This window comes from Mchenga conophoros, linkage group LG7 (genome assembly GCF_057382185.1).
Source record: "Mchenga conophoros isolate Kocher_MC1m ecotype Shallow Benthic linkage group LG7, M_conophoros_male_GT1.1, whole genome shotgun sequence".
Lineage (NCBI taxonomy): Eukaryota > Metazoa > Chordata > Actinopteri > Cichliformes > Cichlidae > Mchenga > Mchenga conophoros.
The window spans coordinates 49,314,523-49,332,085 of NC_140532.1; the positions used below are offsets into that span (position 1 = coordinate 49,314,523).

General features: G+C 40.8%; 1 protein-coding gene across 8 annotated transcripts in view; it reads left to right on the top strand.

Moving 5' to 3' along the window:
- arhgap24 (Rho GTPase activating protein 24) overlaps positions 1-16,464 on the top strand; it is an 89,082-nt gene extending 72,618 nt beyond the window's left edge. For 6 of the 8 annotated variants that reach the window (XM_085279872.1, XM_085279871.1, XM_085279874.1 and 3 more), the window contains 6 exons: positions 3,676-3,883; positions 9,249-9,381; positions 10,836-10,909; positions 10,983-11,104; positions 11,226-12,393; positions 14,316-16,463. In XM_085279872.1, coding sequence (XP_085135998.1) covers positions 3,676-3,883; positions 9,249-9,381; positions 10,836-10,909; positions 10,983-11,104; positions 11,226-12,393; positions 14,316-14,580 — 1,970 coding nt within the window. In that variant the 3' untranslated portion in view covers positions 14,581-16,463. Of the gene's footprint in view, positions 1-3,675; positions 3,884-9,248; positions 9,382-10,835; positions 10,910-10,982; positions 11,105-11,225; positions 12,394-14,315 lie in introns of all 8 variants that reach the window. The other 2 variants (XM_085279870.1, XM_085279873.1) reach the window with 2 other exon arrangements.
- The last annotated feature ends 1,099 nt before the right edge of the window (positions 16,465-17,563 follow it).

Below are 17,563 nucleotides of genomic sequence, written 5' to 3' on the forward strand. Positions count from 1 at the left end.
TAACAATTTTCATCTATTAATTCAGCTCCTCACCTCCTGCGCACTTGTGCACTTTCAGCTTCAATGTGGCTTCCAAAACTGTCATAACTTACAGTAAAAAAAATTGCTTTTAAATGTGACCCCACAGATAAGCAGCACACAGTTAAGTACATTTATCTGTCTTCTGGCTTTGGATTGCAGTGTCCTCTTCTAAACTTCCTTTGATCTCAACTCCATAAAAGCTGGAGAAAGTTTGTTTTTAAATGTCAGTCGGGATGTGAGATCAGCCATCATTTGCCTTTATATTATGCTTCTGAGCTTTAAGTAGTATTTATAGACTATCAGTAGGAGGGAACAAATGTTTTTAACCATATTGTGTCTAATTAAGTGGCAAATTTTAAATTATGTTCATTCTTCTAATCATAAATACAGATCACACTCCGAGAGTAGTTGTCCTAACTGTTAATTTCATCCATACCAAATCTCTGAATCATCGTTACGTTTTAAACCATCTTAATAACGAAAGCATTACCTAAGTCCTGCCACGGCACACCGAGCGATGGTAAAACAAACAGAGCTGCATCAGCATGTTTCTGTCTGGAGGCGTATTGTTGAATCTAAACTTTATTTCCTTAACGACAATCCAGACCGGCCTCGTCAGTTTTGTAAATTGGCAGTTCATTAAATGCAAATGTTTTACACGTTTGCATGTTTTACCTTTACACTAAAGGTCAGAGAAGCAATTCGAGGTTTTTTATGTGGATTATCATGAAATGTCTTATTGGTTTGTATTTGATAAAACAGGTTGTATGTTGTCAATGAACTAAAATCACTTTTATACTTGTGTGTGTGAGTGAGAGAGAGAGAGAGATTCTGCGCAACTGGCAGATACTAAGATTTTTTGCAGAGATGTCACTCATGTGCACGCTTTGGTCTTGTGGTTTGTCCCGTATCCAGCACTATTGGGAGCGCCAAATATTCATATAACACTTGCTCACACTCTGCATAAGCTGGTGCACACACACACACAAACACACACACACACACATTTACATGTGACCCAGGAAAACATTCCTAGACTCATGACCAGAACGTCTGGAGGAATGACCTCATTTTCACTCATTTTTTTTCCCTTTCTTCTCTTTTCGATACACGCGGATATTAATCATTCTTTACTAAAGTGAAGCTGAGCTCTTCTGTATTTTACTCTGGTCTGTCTAATATTTGGAAAAGTGGACCCACAGCTTCAGATATTTCACTGTTTTGTCATATTGGGGTTGCTGTGAAGATCGAAGTGGCAAAATCCCAGAGCGACTCCAGACTTCTGAGGAGCTTCTTCTCATCAAGCAAAGACAGCTTTCTGAGAGATGGAAATGAGAACAGTTTGGCCGACCCGCTGTCAAACTGATGCATCCAGTCTATTCCACTGCTTTTGTTTTGTTCTCTGTCATTTCTGCAAAGATTAGGGCTGGTTTTGGGAAAATGCTTGTGTGCACGCACTTGAAAATTTGCACCTCTGGTATGTTTTCTTATCACAAATTTATTAATAGGCCTTTTTTCTGGAAACTTAAAAGTTGCGTCATTTTTAAGAGGGGTGAGTAATCACATTCGCTTCTAATGAGAAATGTTTTGAAGCCTTTGCAGCAGTTTGTGGGAAAAGTCTCAATACACCTGTTGAAAATCTTAAGCTTCTAGTTTTTTAGTGTCTATTTCAGACCCTGGCTATTTGAAGCCGTTTCTTGCTGTGTTAAGGAGGATGCTGGTAGGCTGAATCTGTTTCCGGCGTCTGATTGTACCATGTTGTACCACGTGTGTGTATGTGTGTGAGTAGCCTCTCTCTGTATCTGGAGACTGGAAAAGTATGCAGATCCAAATCTCTCAGGAAGGCAGCTTTAATCCCCTCTTGTGTTGCATCCACATGAGATGGCTGTAAATGGAAATCAGGCTGGTTTTTTTTCTACAGCGTCTGCCTCGGACAAAAGGCGAGAGGTGCTCAGGAAGTTAGAGATTTGATCATCAGACTAAGTGCGTGCGTGCGTGCGTGCGTGTGTGTGTGTGTGTGTGTAAGAGAGAATATTTTACATTTTATTTGCTTGGATTGTCAGGAAAACCTTATCATAAATTCCTTTCAATTGATTTAACTGCTCTCTTTGATGTTACTTGAGCTGTAGATGGTATGCTAATGGCCTCTGCAATTCTTTGAGAAATGTCAGGGAGTTCAACATATTAAACAGCATTGATTTCTCTAGATATAAAAAAATATATATATATATATATATATATATATATATATATATATATATATATATATATATGAATAAATATCTTGTACACACTGTTAGGGCTGCTCGATTATGGCAAAAATGATAATCACGATTATTTTCACTGAAATTGAGATCACGATTATTTGACGATATTTATTTAACCCTTTAAGACCTACTATAGAACCAAGTCCACCAGAGCTTATATTATTTTTTTACATGCTGTAGTGCCATTTGTGGGAGCATTTCAAGTTGCTATACATCAATACAACTGTTATAGCCCATATTTTAATAATATGTATGCATTAAGTCCATAGTAATTACATAAATTGCAAAAAAGTGCAATAAACTACAAAAAAAATTGAAAATCGCTTTTGTTTTGTTTACATATATTTCTACTTGGAGAAATTTAAGAGGTTTATCCCTCAAAACTTTAAATACAATAAAGTTGCAAAAAATAGTTTCCCACCACAGGAAATTTATTTTGAGTGTCTTCATAGTTTTATTTTGGAGATACAGCAATTTTTATATACTGCAGGAAAAACAAAAAACAATCCTATGATGCAAATTTGCAAAGAAAACAGCATGTGCATCATTTCACTGTGGGAAGTGTTACGAACAGCTGATAGGAACGGCAAAGCGTGTTTCTGGAATATTATGTTTTTGTTCCTGCAAGCGCTTTTTATGCAATTTTTGCAAAGCTATATGTGGAACGAAACCGTGACCGAGGACAAGCTGATGGCATAAGATGTAAGTACAACTCCTCCGGTTTCATATGCAAAACAAATTATTGCGCTAGCTTACACGGTTCAGGTTCTACAGGGATTTAAAAATAGTTACGCAAAACGGAGCGTGCTGCTCTGACCGGCTTTAAAGGGTTAACAATGACTTTAAAAAAATAATATAAAATAGTGTGCAACACCACTGAAGTTTTTTTTTTTTTTTTTTTAACTCTCTTTTCATCCAACGGCAGTCACTCTCCAAATAACTTCTGCTTAGCTTTCCGAGCTTCCCTCGGGTCCTCTTAATCAGCGGTCTCCAACCTTTTTTGCGCCACGGACCGGTTTATGCCCGACAATATTTTCACGGACCGGCCTTTAAGGTGTCGCGGATAAATGAGGGAGGGGCTAATAATCGGCTCAGTCATTTTTAATGATCGTTGAAAGCCCAGATCGTAATCGTGATTAAAATTCGATTAATTGAGCAGCCCTACACACTGTATTAAATTATAAGCTTGGCTGCATAACAAAATGTAAACAGCATAAATAGAGTATAAGTGTATACTTCTGCCTACTCCTTTTTCAAACAAAAAAATGGAATGATATTTTGTAATAATTGTGAATGTACATGTTTGAAATAAAAAGGAACTGAACTGAAGAGTTGACATTTATCACCTTTATAGCATTAGCAAACTTTTTGTGTGTGTCTGTTTCAGGGATCTTTGGTCAGAAGCTGGAAGAGACCGTGCGGTATGAACGCCGGTTTGGGAACAAGCTCGCCCCTATGCTGGTAGAGCAGTGCGTGGATTTCATTCGGCAGAGGGGTCTTCAGGAAGAGGGCCTTTTCAGGCTGCCAGGACAGGCCAACCTGGTCAAAGAGCTGCAGGATGCCTTTGACTGTGGAGAGAAGCCCTCTTTTGATTGGTAAGCAGAAATGTGCCCGTACAGGCTGGTTTAGATTTCCTCAGTGCGTTTTAATGTCGACTTGATACGTTCGGCTCGGGGAGTTGAAATGCAAAAAAGTGGGCGGGTTAGTACAGGGTTCAGTTGTATCTGCTTAGAGAAACTTGAGTGATACAGCTGCTCGAAACCTGTATCAATTATGAAAGACATAATTATTTAATTTAGGAATATTTAATATGTATCTTAAGTCTAAGCAATGTGATAATTGAAGCTTGGCAAAAACATTATTGTTATGATTTATTAAACTGAGGATAAGTACCTGAATAAGTATCAAGCTGCTTGAACAGCGCTATCACAAAGACCGATGTGGTAAATCCATGATAGTTAAAATGTATGCAGGGAGAGGTCATCCTCATATTTGCACACTATCTGTCCACTATCTGTTGCAGGCACCATATTCATACCTGACCTGGTGAGATGTCTCTTGCACACGATGATGTATCAGAACAAATTTCCTCAGCTCTTTTCATGTCTTATATTTAAAACACAGCCTCATTGTTCAACCATCTTTACTGTGGGAGTTCTGCAGGTCTCCCAAATTCTGTCATAATTCATATTAGCACTTGGCCTCCTTTGGCTGTCTTCTTCTGCATGGCTAATGTCCAATTTGTCAGTTTTATGGTTACCACTTGGAGGTCAGTCTCAGGTCATTCTGGTGGAATGTTAGCTTGTGAGATGAAGCTGTCATCGTTATCAAACATGGGTGTTTAACTTGCCAGTTTTCATTTTGTCCCTCTGAACACAACAGCTTGAATATCGCCTCATTACATTAGAGAAAACACAACTCTGTTGTTGGTTATTTGTGTGTTGCATTTTGCCACACATTATTCGGATTTCAAATAATCAAAACTGAACCGGTTTTGCATTTTTGAGCACAACCACACAGATAATAAACAAATGCAGGCAGTTACCTTATTATATAATAAGTTTTAAGGACCCATATGCCCCTTGACCTCCTTAACAGGTATTTTCTGTTGCTGAATTAGACCTCTGGACTGAGTGGGTGTGTGGAGAGCACAGAAAGCGGCACAGCTCAGTTCATTGACGTGTCTGCTCAGAGGAACATTTTTGTGCACAAATGAGTTTTTCTGTGTCCCATCAGACCAAAGTCATCATCTTGATTGGAGCTTACTGAATTCCACCAAATTTCTGCTAAATCTAAATCAAAGACAAATTATTCTGTCCAGTATGATGAAAACAAGAATGCAACAGTTTGCTCCTAACCATCATTACGGAGCAATAATAGACAAAAATAAGAGTCTGAGCAGTACAGTGGTGATGACATTAGCACTGCCGCCTCACAGAAAAAAAGATTTCGACTCAACCCTGCCTCTCACCCAGTGACAGCTGGTACAGGTGCCAACCTCCCATTATCCTGCATTGGATAAGCACTTAACAGGACATATAGGTGGATGGAAACTTTCATGATATGTTAGTTTGTGAGATAGCACCACTTTGTCAGGGAAAAAAGGGGTGTGCCCTGGACAAGATTGACAGTCCAGCACAGTGTTAACACAGAAAGGCAGACAACCAGTCGCAATATTCATTCCCAGTTTACAATCACCAGTTAAAGGTTTGAGCCCCTTGAAAAATCCCAAGTAGGGCAGGAAAACTTAACATAGAAGTAGGGATGTCACAATATCAGAAATGTGTTTGCTAAAGAAGTGTTTGCAGAGTAGCCAAGTGACAGTACGAGGTATAATATGAGCTTATTTTAAAGCATTTCATGTTAACCGATGGAGTCATGAACGGATGGATGGAAGTTAGCCAATGCCGTCCATTTAGCGTATTGAAAATAGTTGATTGTACAACAGCAAAACTGTCTCCAACTTAATGGCAATCTGTATCTTAAACTTGTGTAAATGTAAACTGCCCCCATCTGGTTCCAGAGTAACAGCAGCCTCAGTACGTATGCTGCACAGGGTATCTAAAACAAAACAAGAACCGCCACTTTGTCCAAATTTTTGTATTTCAGAATCAGAATCAGAATACTTTATTGATCCCTGGGGGAAATTATTTTTTGTTACAGTGCTCCATTTTAAACCAACATTAAGACAAGACAGACAATACGCTAACTAAGAATAGTACAATATATACATATATATACATACATACATACATAAGTCACTTATAAATAAATATTTGGAAAAGAAACATGTGTAGTTGTAGCAGCAAACAGTGTGTTAAGTGGATGCGTTGTACAGGGAGATGGCCACAGGCAGGAATGATTTCCTGTGTCGTTCAGTGGTGCTTTTCGGTAATCTCAGTCTCTCACTGAACGAGCTCCTGTGACTGACCAACATGTCATGGAGTGGGTGGGAGGTGTTATCCAACATTGTCTTTATCTTGGACAGCATCCGCCTCTCCGACACCACCTTGAGGGAGTCCAGCTCCATCCCCACAACATTGCTGGCCTTACGGATCAGTTTATTAAGTCTGTTGGCATCTGCGACCCTCAGCCTGCTCCCCCAGCATGCAACAGCATAGAGGATCGCACTGGCCACCACAGACTCATAGAAAATTTTAATGTAGATCGGTTCTACAGATCTCGGAAGGGCTCTAACCAGAAAAAAAAAGTGCTGTAGACACCAGTTTCACAACACAAGGTACAAATATCCAAGATAATCAACTTATTTCCTATTTGTACAACTGAAAGTATGTGTGGACTTGAACTCAGATTTTGGGAAGTTAAAACAATATTGCAAAATGGACAAATGCGTGCTCTAACATTTGAGGATATATAAAAACAACAGAAATATGGAAGTTGGAATTGCAGGTTGTGTTTGTTATTGTAAAATGTTAAATATCAGTCTAAAAGTAATTAATTACTTGAAAAGTAACTATTGCGTTACTTTTTTTAAAAATGTAACCCTCTGGGGTCCAGGGTATAATTGGCCATTTTTCACTACTTTTGATTTCACCTTTAAAAACTATTTACTTTGCCTTGTTTGGTATCATTCTTTTCAGCACAACCTCACGTGTCTGAATTTACAGTTATGTTTTCATTTTGACATACTGCATTAACACAATTGATCATAAATCAGACAAAAAACATAAATTCCAAGTAGAAAAGTTTTTTTACTGTAACATCCACAAACATGTTTAATGAATCATATTTCATAACTTTAAATGCAACTATAAATTGTCAATTTAAAATCCTTTGCACAGGTTTTGCAAACAAAGTTGTTTGCAGTCATTTACCTTTTACCCTTTTTTAAATAACCATTTCAAACTATTTACAGAACAATCAGCTGTTCTGCATCAATAAGATGCCGCACAAACTATTTGTGCCACTCCAAAAAAATAATTTCTGTCCATTATAAAGGAGAACATCACAGCCTGATACCTGCAGGTCTGACAGCAGCAGGTGTATCACTCCTCCTGTTTTTTACCTGGAGACAGCAGTCGCCTCATTGTTCTGACACACAACACAAAACTATCCACAACACTACACACTAACTACACAAGACAACACATTAACTACACACTCCAAACACGCTAAACGTCACAAATCTCTCACATCTCAAAACTCGCTCTCTCTCTCGCCATCACTCCTAAAACTTCCCCCTCTTTCTAAACAACCAAATGTCTTGGTGCCATATCATTATTGATTGGTCGACATGGTGCATTTTTCCACCAACACGAAAGGGGTGGGGGGGGGGTTTTGTCCTTTTTTTTTTTTTTTTTTGCTCATAAGCAGAGGGTGCTTGCTAGCGCTGTCCTTAGACAACGTGACGAAAGTATTCAGGAAAAAACACGCATATATTGTTTATCATGACTCTGGTTTTACGTGGCCTATTAACACAATTTAAAAACTGGTATATATCACCTTGTTGCTGCTTGTTGCTTGTTGTTGTTGTTGTCATGTGATTGGCTTACCACGACCACGGTACTTTATTCTTCCTCAGTCAAACAGCAGCACTCATGTGATTGTTTTACCCCCTTAGCAGCTTCAGGTGTTGTGCCAAAAAGTGTTCGTCTGCCAGAAAGCGATTGCCGTCCGCGGGAGTGCACAGTTGCTTAAAGCTGTAGCGACCAGATTACTTACAGCTACTTCCGTGCAACTGATATAAACTGGACACAGGTTCAACCATCTGTTTTTTGAAAAATAGTAACGGACCACATTTTCTTGTTAGTAACGGTAACGGCGTTGTAACGATAGAAATAGTAATTAGTTAGATTACTCGTTACTGAAAAAAGTAACGCCGTAAGTAACGCCGTTAGTCCCATCACTGGTTTGCTCTGGTCTTTTTCAAAAGCACTTGAAGCCCGTCCATCCATTTTCTTAACTACTTATCCACTTGATAAGCCTTGTAAGGCAGCCAAGCTCTCATTTATATCCGTTATCTCCACAGGTAATATTTTAGACCAATAAAGATCAGTAAACTGTGAGAATCACCCTCTTCACGGTAAATTCAGCTCAGTGATGTCCAGGATTAATGGACTGGGAGAAAAAAAACCCTTATTTCGTGCTTTTCTTTCCTTTGGCAGGGACGTGGTAGCCAGCCACACAAACTTTCCGAGGCATCTCTTTGTTCAGTATTTTGCCAACAGTAAAAAGGAACAATCATACTTCCCAATTATACACCTGCTGTTATATTATGCTGTGTGTAGGTGGCTGTAGGAGACTAAGCACTGATTGTTTAATGCAGCAGCCTTCATCTAGAGCATACTTGAGTAATGAAACATACTGAGCCAAGCTATGGATCGCTTTTTTCACAGCATTGTGCCACTCCAACCAATAACATAAATAAAACCTGGATGAAACTGTCAGGATCGACTCTATAAATCAACATCTCACCACTTCCCGAAATTCAAATTCACACTGACGAGTGCGTCCATCACGTCCTCTGCACAGTAACACATTTCTGCCCTCCTGTTTGTGCTTTGCTGTGGTAGAAACTACAGCCTCCCGTGTACCTGCCTGTGTCTGATTTTGATGTCCCTCATCTTGCGAATTCCCTCATTAGTGACCTCCTGCCTTGCGACCTCCTGCCTGCCTCGCCAGCTGCTCCAGAGGCTGCAGTGGCCTCTTGGCAGACGTTTAGGCTGGTGCTGGCGTATTAAATAAATCAGAAAGTGCCGATTGGAAACAGAGAAAATAAAAACTGGAAAATGATGGTACCACCTGCATTAGCAGTCAGTAGTTGGTCAGTAATGTCAGTTGTATGCATACACTACAGCTACACTATTACAGCTTGACATTTTTCTCCAACAGTGTGAAACCTAAAGTTGGAGTTGGCCTCATGGTGATTGCTGTTTGTCTCCATGCGGTTCAGGATAAACGATGGCCCTAACTTTTTACCGGTGTCTTGTCTCTCAACAGTAACACAGATGTGCACACAGTAGCTTCTCTGCTGAAACTGTATCTCAGAGAGCTGCCCGAGCCCGTCATCCCCTTCCAGAAGTACGATGAGTTCCTGTCCTGCGCCAAGCTCCTGGGCAAAGATGATGAAATGGTAAGAAACATGCGATGATTGCTTTCTTTGTAACCACATCTACTGGCAAATTAGCTTTCGCACACATACGGATTTTTTTTTTTTTAAAGTTTCAACCTTTATAACAATAAACGTTGGTACTGAAAAGCCCTCACAGAAGTCTTATTCTTTGGCTTTTAATCTGCTCTTTTGCCGCCCAGTCATCCACGCTCAGCCCTGTGTTTCACACACAATGACTTTGTTGAGTCCGTTTTGACTTTTAACATCTAAATAGGATTTCGCTCACACCATGAGGCACGGTCGGCAGCATGGCTGGGGTTAGCCTTTTGCTCCCTCAGTGTCTTTCCCCTCTTCAGCATTCCTGAACCTAAGTTTGTGGTTTTTTTGTGTGTGTGTGTGTGTGTGTGTGTGTGTGTGTGTGTGTGTGTGTGTGTGTGTGTGTGTGTGTGTGTGTATGCTACAGATGGGTATGAGAAGACATATGGTAAAGTGTGGATGAGTTTCCTCACTTTTTAACCCTCCTGGGACTTTGAAGTTGAAAGGAGATGGATGGAAAAGAGTTCACTATTTTTTTTTTTTTTTTTTTTATGTGAAAAGGCCTCAGAGCGTTTCCACATATCCTTTATTCTCAGTAACCTAACTGAGACTACTTCTGATTCAGTGGCACATCCATATAGATAGTTTATAAATGGGTATAATGATAAATCCTCTTATATCTGGTTTGCTTTTTCTAGTCACAGTTTTGTATCGAGAGCAAAAAGGATTTTCATTAAATATAAAGCTGGAATACTTGGGTTTTTCTAAGGGTGATACAAAATGTGTCAAGAAAATATTCCCTATGCCATTAAACTACCAGCAGCAACATGAACAGCTGATACAAGGCAGCATGGATCCAGGCTTTCATCCTGCCAAATTCAGACCTTTTCATGTGAGAGTTGCTGCAGAAAACAAGATTCAGCAGACTAGGCAAGATTTTTCCAATATCTTATTGTCTAATTTTGGCGAGTTCATGCAAATTGTAGCCCCAGTTTCCTTTTCTCAGTTAAGGAGGGGCACACAGTGACTTCTGCTGCTGTTGCCCATCTGCTTCAGCGTTCACTGTACTGTGCATTCAGAGATGCTCGTCTGCATTCCTCGTTTGTAAAAAGTTGTCATTTGAGTTACCGTTGCTTTCCCGTCAGCTCAAAACAGTCTTGACAGTATCTAAACACCTGAATGCTTCGAGTTTCTTCCCACAGAATTGATTGTTCAGATGTTTGTTAAATAAGTGTACCTAATGAAGTGACCAGTGAGCATATATTTACATAAACCCCCCTCTTTTCCACTGATTCATTTCCCACTGGATCCTGGGTGTGATTGTTTCATTATACACACTGTGATCAATCACGGGCTTTACAGACAATCTGTTGCAAAAGTTTCTATGAATGATTATTTTGCTGAGTTACTGTTACTTTAAAACTGTTTATTATCTGCAGGGTATGAAGGAATTGAGAAGGCTCGTGGAAAGTCTACCTCCAGTGAACTACAACCTCCTAAAATACATCTGCAGGTACTGATAATTAACTTTGGATACAGTTTTACATTGTTGAACCATGAGAAGCTGATATTTTCCATTTCCCTAGGTTTCTTGATGAAGTCCAGTCATATTCAGGGGTGAATAAAATGAGTGTCCAAAACTTGGCCACAGTCTTTGGGCCAAATATCTTGAGGCCAAAAATTGAGGATCCAGTAGCAATTATGGAAGGTGAGTGTTGAAGAATGTCAGGTATACGTGTCTTACTTTCTTAATATTTAGTTTTAAATCTTAAATAAGATGAATGTTGGTTTTAAAAGAAAGATGATGATGATGTTCGGTTTCTTTTTAGGTACTGTTCTGGTCCAGCAGCTCATGGCTGTTTTGATTGGTCACCACGACGTGCTTTTCCCCCGAGATGAAGACAGCCCTACTGCCCTCGAGCTCGTCAACAACAATATTGAACAGCCACGGCGACAAACCACTACATCTACCTCAGCCATCACTACAGTGTCTCAGAATGCTGAGAACAACAACACACATGTTGTGCGGCAGTGTGTTTGGGAAGCCAACGAGTCTCCTTCACACCGTCAGCACGCAGACAACAGTGGCTCCCCACGATCGGCAAGTCCCCGCAATGGAGTCATGGGACGCTTCGACGTCACCCGCAGTCCACCGCTGACCGTTAAAAAGAATCCAGCTTTTAGTAAAGGCAGTGGCATTGTTACCAATGGGTCCTTCAGCTCCTCACCCTCTTCAGATCCCACTGTGGAAAAGAGCCAGAGTGGAGGTGGCAGCTTACCGGTGCGTCGCAGTGGCACACTCAAAGGCTCGGGGACAAAAATGGGCACCAGCGGCGTCACGAGTGGAAACAGCGCTACAGGGAATGGGACTGGAGTTGTACGCATGGGCGTTCATGGGACTGACGCTGTCACAGGGAGTCCGAACAGCCGCAACAGCCTCTGGCAGCCGAATGGCTGTGTAATGTTACGGGAGAACAGCAAAGCTCGTGACTGCCACGGCGGAGATCAGACAACCAATCAGAATCGTCTGTCCACATACGATAACGTGCAGCTAAACCATCACAACCTGCAGCAGCAGAACCAGATCGCCAACACGTGTCTGAATACCAGCTGCGAGGACAAGCAGAGTGTGGACAGTGCCACCTGGTCCACTTCTTCCTGTGAAATCTCCCTCCCTGACAACTCCACTTCCTGTCGCTCCTCCACAACCACCTGCCCAGAGCAGGACTTCTATGGAGGGCACTACGAAGACTTGGATGGACCAGCACAAGACTGCGTGCATCCCCAGTCTGGCGAAGGAGGAGAGGGCAGAAATGGCGACAGAGAAGGAAGTGGAGAGGTTGGGAGGAGCAGTCGGGGCACGAGCAGCAGTGATAACAGCGACGGTTTTCCTGTTGGTAACGGACCCGGCAACCACAGCGCTCTGCACAGTCTAGTGGCCAGTCTTAAGCAGGAAATGCACAAGCAGAAGGCCGAGTATGAGGCCAGGATAAAAAGGTACGGCTCCATGTGTGAAGGGCTTGAATCAATACAAGCGCTTAATCTTTACTTTGGCCTTTTTTGCAAACTATCCATCTTTTTTCTCGGGTGATCAGGCATGTAAACCAGTGAGGTTTTCTTGTGTACCTTACTGTCATCTTCAAAGGTTTAGACCAGTAGAGATCAGTCACATCAAAAGAGAAAAAAGGAAATTTCAAATCTTAAAATGAGGTTAGGTGCAGGCTACCTCTCTTAATCTAGCACTTAAAAAAAACCAAGTCCCTATTTTGAATTTTTCCTTCCTGTGGATATGAAAAGCTGGCACACGTTAGTCAGATGCTACAGCTCTTCAAAGCCTTACTTTGTTCTGTATTATGCCAGCAGTGAACAGGAAAAAAATGTGTCCCAACTATAAACCTGCTGTAAAATGTTGTTTTGCATGGGTGGCTCTAAGAGACCACTGTTTTCTTTTAGTGCAGCAGGCTTCATGCGTTAGTCAGGTTGACAGAAACATACCGGTACATGAGTGATAAAACACAACATCCTCCACCCAGCTCTGTGTCTTCTTTCCTTTTTTACTACGTCCACCATTCCCTCCATTTCACAAGAAGCCAGTGAATAAACTTTTCTAGAGCATCAGGATCCACTCTATAAATCAACATCTCACCACTTCATTAAAACGCAGAGTTCAAGTTCACTGGCAGTGACTGCACCCTCCTCTGTGTCTGCCCACATCTTTTCTTTTTTTATGCCCCTCACCTGATTCCATCATTATCTCATTAGCCCTTGTAACCTCCTGCCAGCTTCACCAGCTGCCCTTTGTTGGCTCATTACTATCCAAAGGTCACCGTGGCCTTTTGGCAGATCATCTAAGTTGATGGCTGCAGATGAAATAAAACTGAAACCACCAATCAAAATCTTATTAATGGGCATTCCCATTAATGAGCAGGAGTGTACACAAGTCTGAACAGCTGCCTTAGTCTTTGGCAACCACATGGCTTTGTCGTATAATGGGAAAGCAACAAAACGGGCAAACTCTCCAGTGAGGATCAAATAGCCAATCAGAAGCTGTCTTTTTCACTCTGTTCCTTTAGCTACAAGCTTGTAAAGTTGTCAAGCATGAGGCTCGGGTTCCAGTGGGGGACAAGTGACTCCAATTCAGCCCACTGCATGGCTTTGGAAAATGTCAAAGTGAGCATAAATTGTGTTTTGTTAAGTTTTACAGCTTTTGCTACATTCATCCTGTACCAAAGTAATAAAAGAAAAAAGTAGTAAGTAGTTTTATACAATTATTTCTTTCTACTTACGAGTCAAGCTGACAGATGTTTTTCATTTGCTGCTGCAAATGCAAAACAAAACTGAGACATATGGTTGAAACTACACCTCTTTTTTATGTAACAATGTAGCAGGCATTAAATGTGTAGTTGTTTATACTGACAAAAAGAAGAGTTTCACTGGTGGCACTTCACATAGGCGAAAGTTTGATATCTCCAATCTAATCTGAACACTGAACAGGACGAAAAGGTACCTAGAAGTCACTCAAAATAGCCCTTTCCTGAATAATCCGTAACTTATTTAAGCTTTCAGACTGTTTGAACATCAAGTTTGAGAAAAATGCCCCCATACAGCCGTCAAGGAAGAGGAAATTTGCCAAAGAATTATTTTGGGGTTTTTTTCTTTGAGCTATAGTTCATCTTAAAGTTGGCTATATTAACATGGAAAACTATGGAGCTGTATCAGTTTGCCATTTGCCTTTTTTATTTTATTTTTGGGCCTCTAAGACTTCCACAGCCCCAGAGATTGTGGTTGCATGTAATTCATTAGGTCATTAAGAAAATTAAAAAGATCTGCAGCTGCCCTTGTGCTCTGAGATGAGCAAATCCTCTGTTCACTACGGCACTGCTAATCTTTTCCTAATCCCGTGTATGCCTCATTTGCAGTTTGGAGCAGCGTAATTTGGAGCTGGAGACTGAAATGGTGAACCTACACGAGGAGCTGGACCAGGAGAGGAAGAAGTACACCATGGCGGAGATCAAGCTGCGCAACGCTGAGCGCGCCAAGGATGACGCCGAGCGGCGAAACCAGATGCTACAGAAAGAGATGGAACAGTTTTTCTCCACATTTAGTGACCTCACCGCAACTGGCAACGCCGCAGCCACCGATCCCCGCCGACCAGAGCGAAACAACACCATCTGGATACAGTGAAGGAAGGCTGAAAAAAGATGGCAGCCAAGACAGGAACTGGGTTATTATAATGACGTGAACTTTAGAGAGACTCTAAACAAGATTTGGCTGCTGATCGAAGGAGGGAAAACACACTGCAAAGGGTAACGGCACGTTTTAATTTAAGAAATAGGAGATATAGGGCTGATGTAAGCCGCCTTTATAAATGTAAACATCACCTGGAGTGATGCCAGAGTGACATTATCTGTATATAGCCTTATTTAAACAGACGCTCATGGACACACTCCAGTCTCCCAGAAGTGGTTGGGGTTTGTTCAGTTGTCTGGCTGGGAAATGGAGCAAAGGGACAGTACACAACAGCCTATGAGGACATATGGTACTACCATTTTATGTTAGCTCCGAGATAGAAGGGAAGACAAAATGTTAAAAAAAATTTAAAAAAAAGAACAATACCAACACCAACCTTGGACCTGAAAATGCAGAAAAGACCACACCGAACTCCTCCTTTTTATTCATTTTTACCATCTAACCAAAACACACCTTAGTGTTCAATATATTTCTGCATCTGCTCATGTCAAAGATGTCATATGTTGTAAAGAGAAGTAAAACTGACACTTCATTGTTTTTGTGATATTTAAGCAAAGCTATAAACGTGTGCTATTTTCTATCAGTTTTTTTTTCTTTTTCTTTTGCACTTAAATGTTTGTTTAGTCTCTGCAAGTTGGTACTGGATGTTCTGTCGGTCTATGTGTCGATGCGTGTGCCTGTGCTTCTGTGCTGTTATATTTACCCATGACCAAAAGAAAAAGAGCCTGTACTGTAAATATTGTATAGATAAATGCAGACGTGACTAGATTAGATAGTTTGCATTGTGGTTTACTGATATTCAGATGGATATGGCATGAATTGAGTTGATACTGAAGAATGATTTGTAGTTTGTTAGAGTACAGTTCAAGGTGTTGCACAGTGGGTTATTGGCATAAATCTTTTAAGTCTTGAATTCAGAATTTCAGATAAGAAACTGTATGGCATGCCGCTTTTAAAGATACAATTTACTGATTTTTCGAGGCCAGCACACGTTTGTGGGTCATTACTGTGAAATAGTTGGGATTTTAAAGCCTCTAATTTGATGACATTATCAGCCTGGCAGCAAAATTCAGTAATAAGTGGTATGTGCATGATGGTTGCATGAGTCTACGAGGGTCGGCATACACTAACTGAATATTTGTAAAGTGACTGTATATGGATGAAGTGTATTTATGTAGCCCGAAACCAAATGTCTGCACATCATGTGGATTTGCGAATGATTACAAAACGGGACACCTCTGATAGATCAGACCAGGAATGGACCTGCGTCAGAGAGGAGTTGGTGCGTACACGTGTGCGCGGACCTGGTGCTCGGCTTCTTTTTAAACCTGCTGCTGGTCATTGCAGGACATCTGGAATGTGCATATGGAGTCAAAAAGAAGAAGAAAAAAGTGCCTGAACAAGTGAAGGAGGGAGAGGGGAGCCTGCGCTTCTCATTTCACAGCCTTCACCGGGAAATAATGGGCTTAAGCCAAGCTGACAGTGTCACCTCGTTCTGTGAATTCCACACAAAAGGGCGGATTATGGATGGAGGGCCAGACGGAGTGGACGGGGATAGTGGAATGTTTTCATGACAATACTTGATACACAAAGGAACTTTAAAAATGACTTAATATGAATAAAGATGGATTTTAATGCAAGTCTCTGTTGTCATTTTTCCTTTTCAAATGTCCAACTAATGTTTGAAGACGAGGCAGAACATCTGATTGGCCTCACGTTAACACAATTAGTGGGCGGACAGTCAGGGCTGTTTTTATTTGTTGTTATTTTTGTTTAGAGGGAAAAACATTTTTGAGTCATTTAACTTGGAGAAAAGTGGAAAATATTCACTTTTAAAAAACTAGAATTGTAAAGATTTATAAGACTTATTACTAAAATAAAAAAACCACATCCTCGAGGCCTCCTGTGCTGCTAATTTCAAGTGTCTGATCTCTTCTGCTGCTAACAAAGTACATGAGAAATCAGTATTAGTATTAGCTGATGCAAAAAATTAAATTGCCAAAAGTAGTCATGCCCAGCGATGCTGCCTACCGTCTTACCACAAAAGGCACGGCTAGGTTAGAAATTATATCTGCACTCACTACACACCTTTTACTTTTTTTGATTTCAGAACTGCTTTAATTCTTTGTGGCATCGAATAATTTCTAGAAACATTTCTGAGATTTTGGTCCATGTTGACATGATAACATCACACAGTTGTTGCATATTTGTTGGCTCCTCGTTCTGATTGAGATCTGGCCATTTGTACAGTGCACTCTTTTTCAAGAAACACGCACTTTGGTCCAAGGAATGGACAGGGTCAGCAACAATAGTCAGGTGGTGTTTAAACAACGCTCAGGTCCTTTACACCACCAGCAGCAGCCTGAACCGTCAACACAAGGCAGGATGCATCTATGCTTTCATGCTGCTTATCCTAAATTGTGACCCTATAATCTGCATATCGCAGCAAAAAGCAAGATTCATTAGAGGAGGCAACATTTTCCAGTGTCCCCTTGTTCAATTTTGGCCTCTGTTTCCCGTTTAAGGTTTAAAGGTGTGTCAACAGGTGTAGCTCATCTGCTTCAAGGTTTAATATGTTGTGCATTCAGAGATGTTCTTCTGCATCCCTTAGTTGTAATGAATGTTTTTCTTTAGTTGCGCTTGCCTGCATGTTAAGGAGTCTGACTATATTCCTCCGACCTCTGGTATCAAAAAGGCATTTTTGCTCAGGGAACTGCCACTCGCTCGATATTTTCTCTTGTTTGCACCATTCTCTGTAAACTCTAAAAATGGTTTTGCAACGTGGTTTGGCACCAGCAACAAAGCCACATTTTCAATCACTTTAAATGAACCTTCACCCCCATTCTGATGCATAGTTTAAATTTAAGGTAGTAATGTAAAACATATCTACATGCCTAAATGCACTGACATCCTGCCC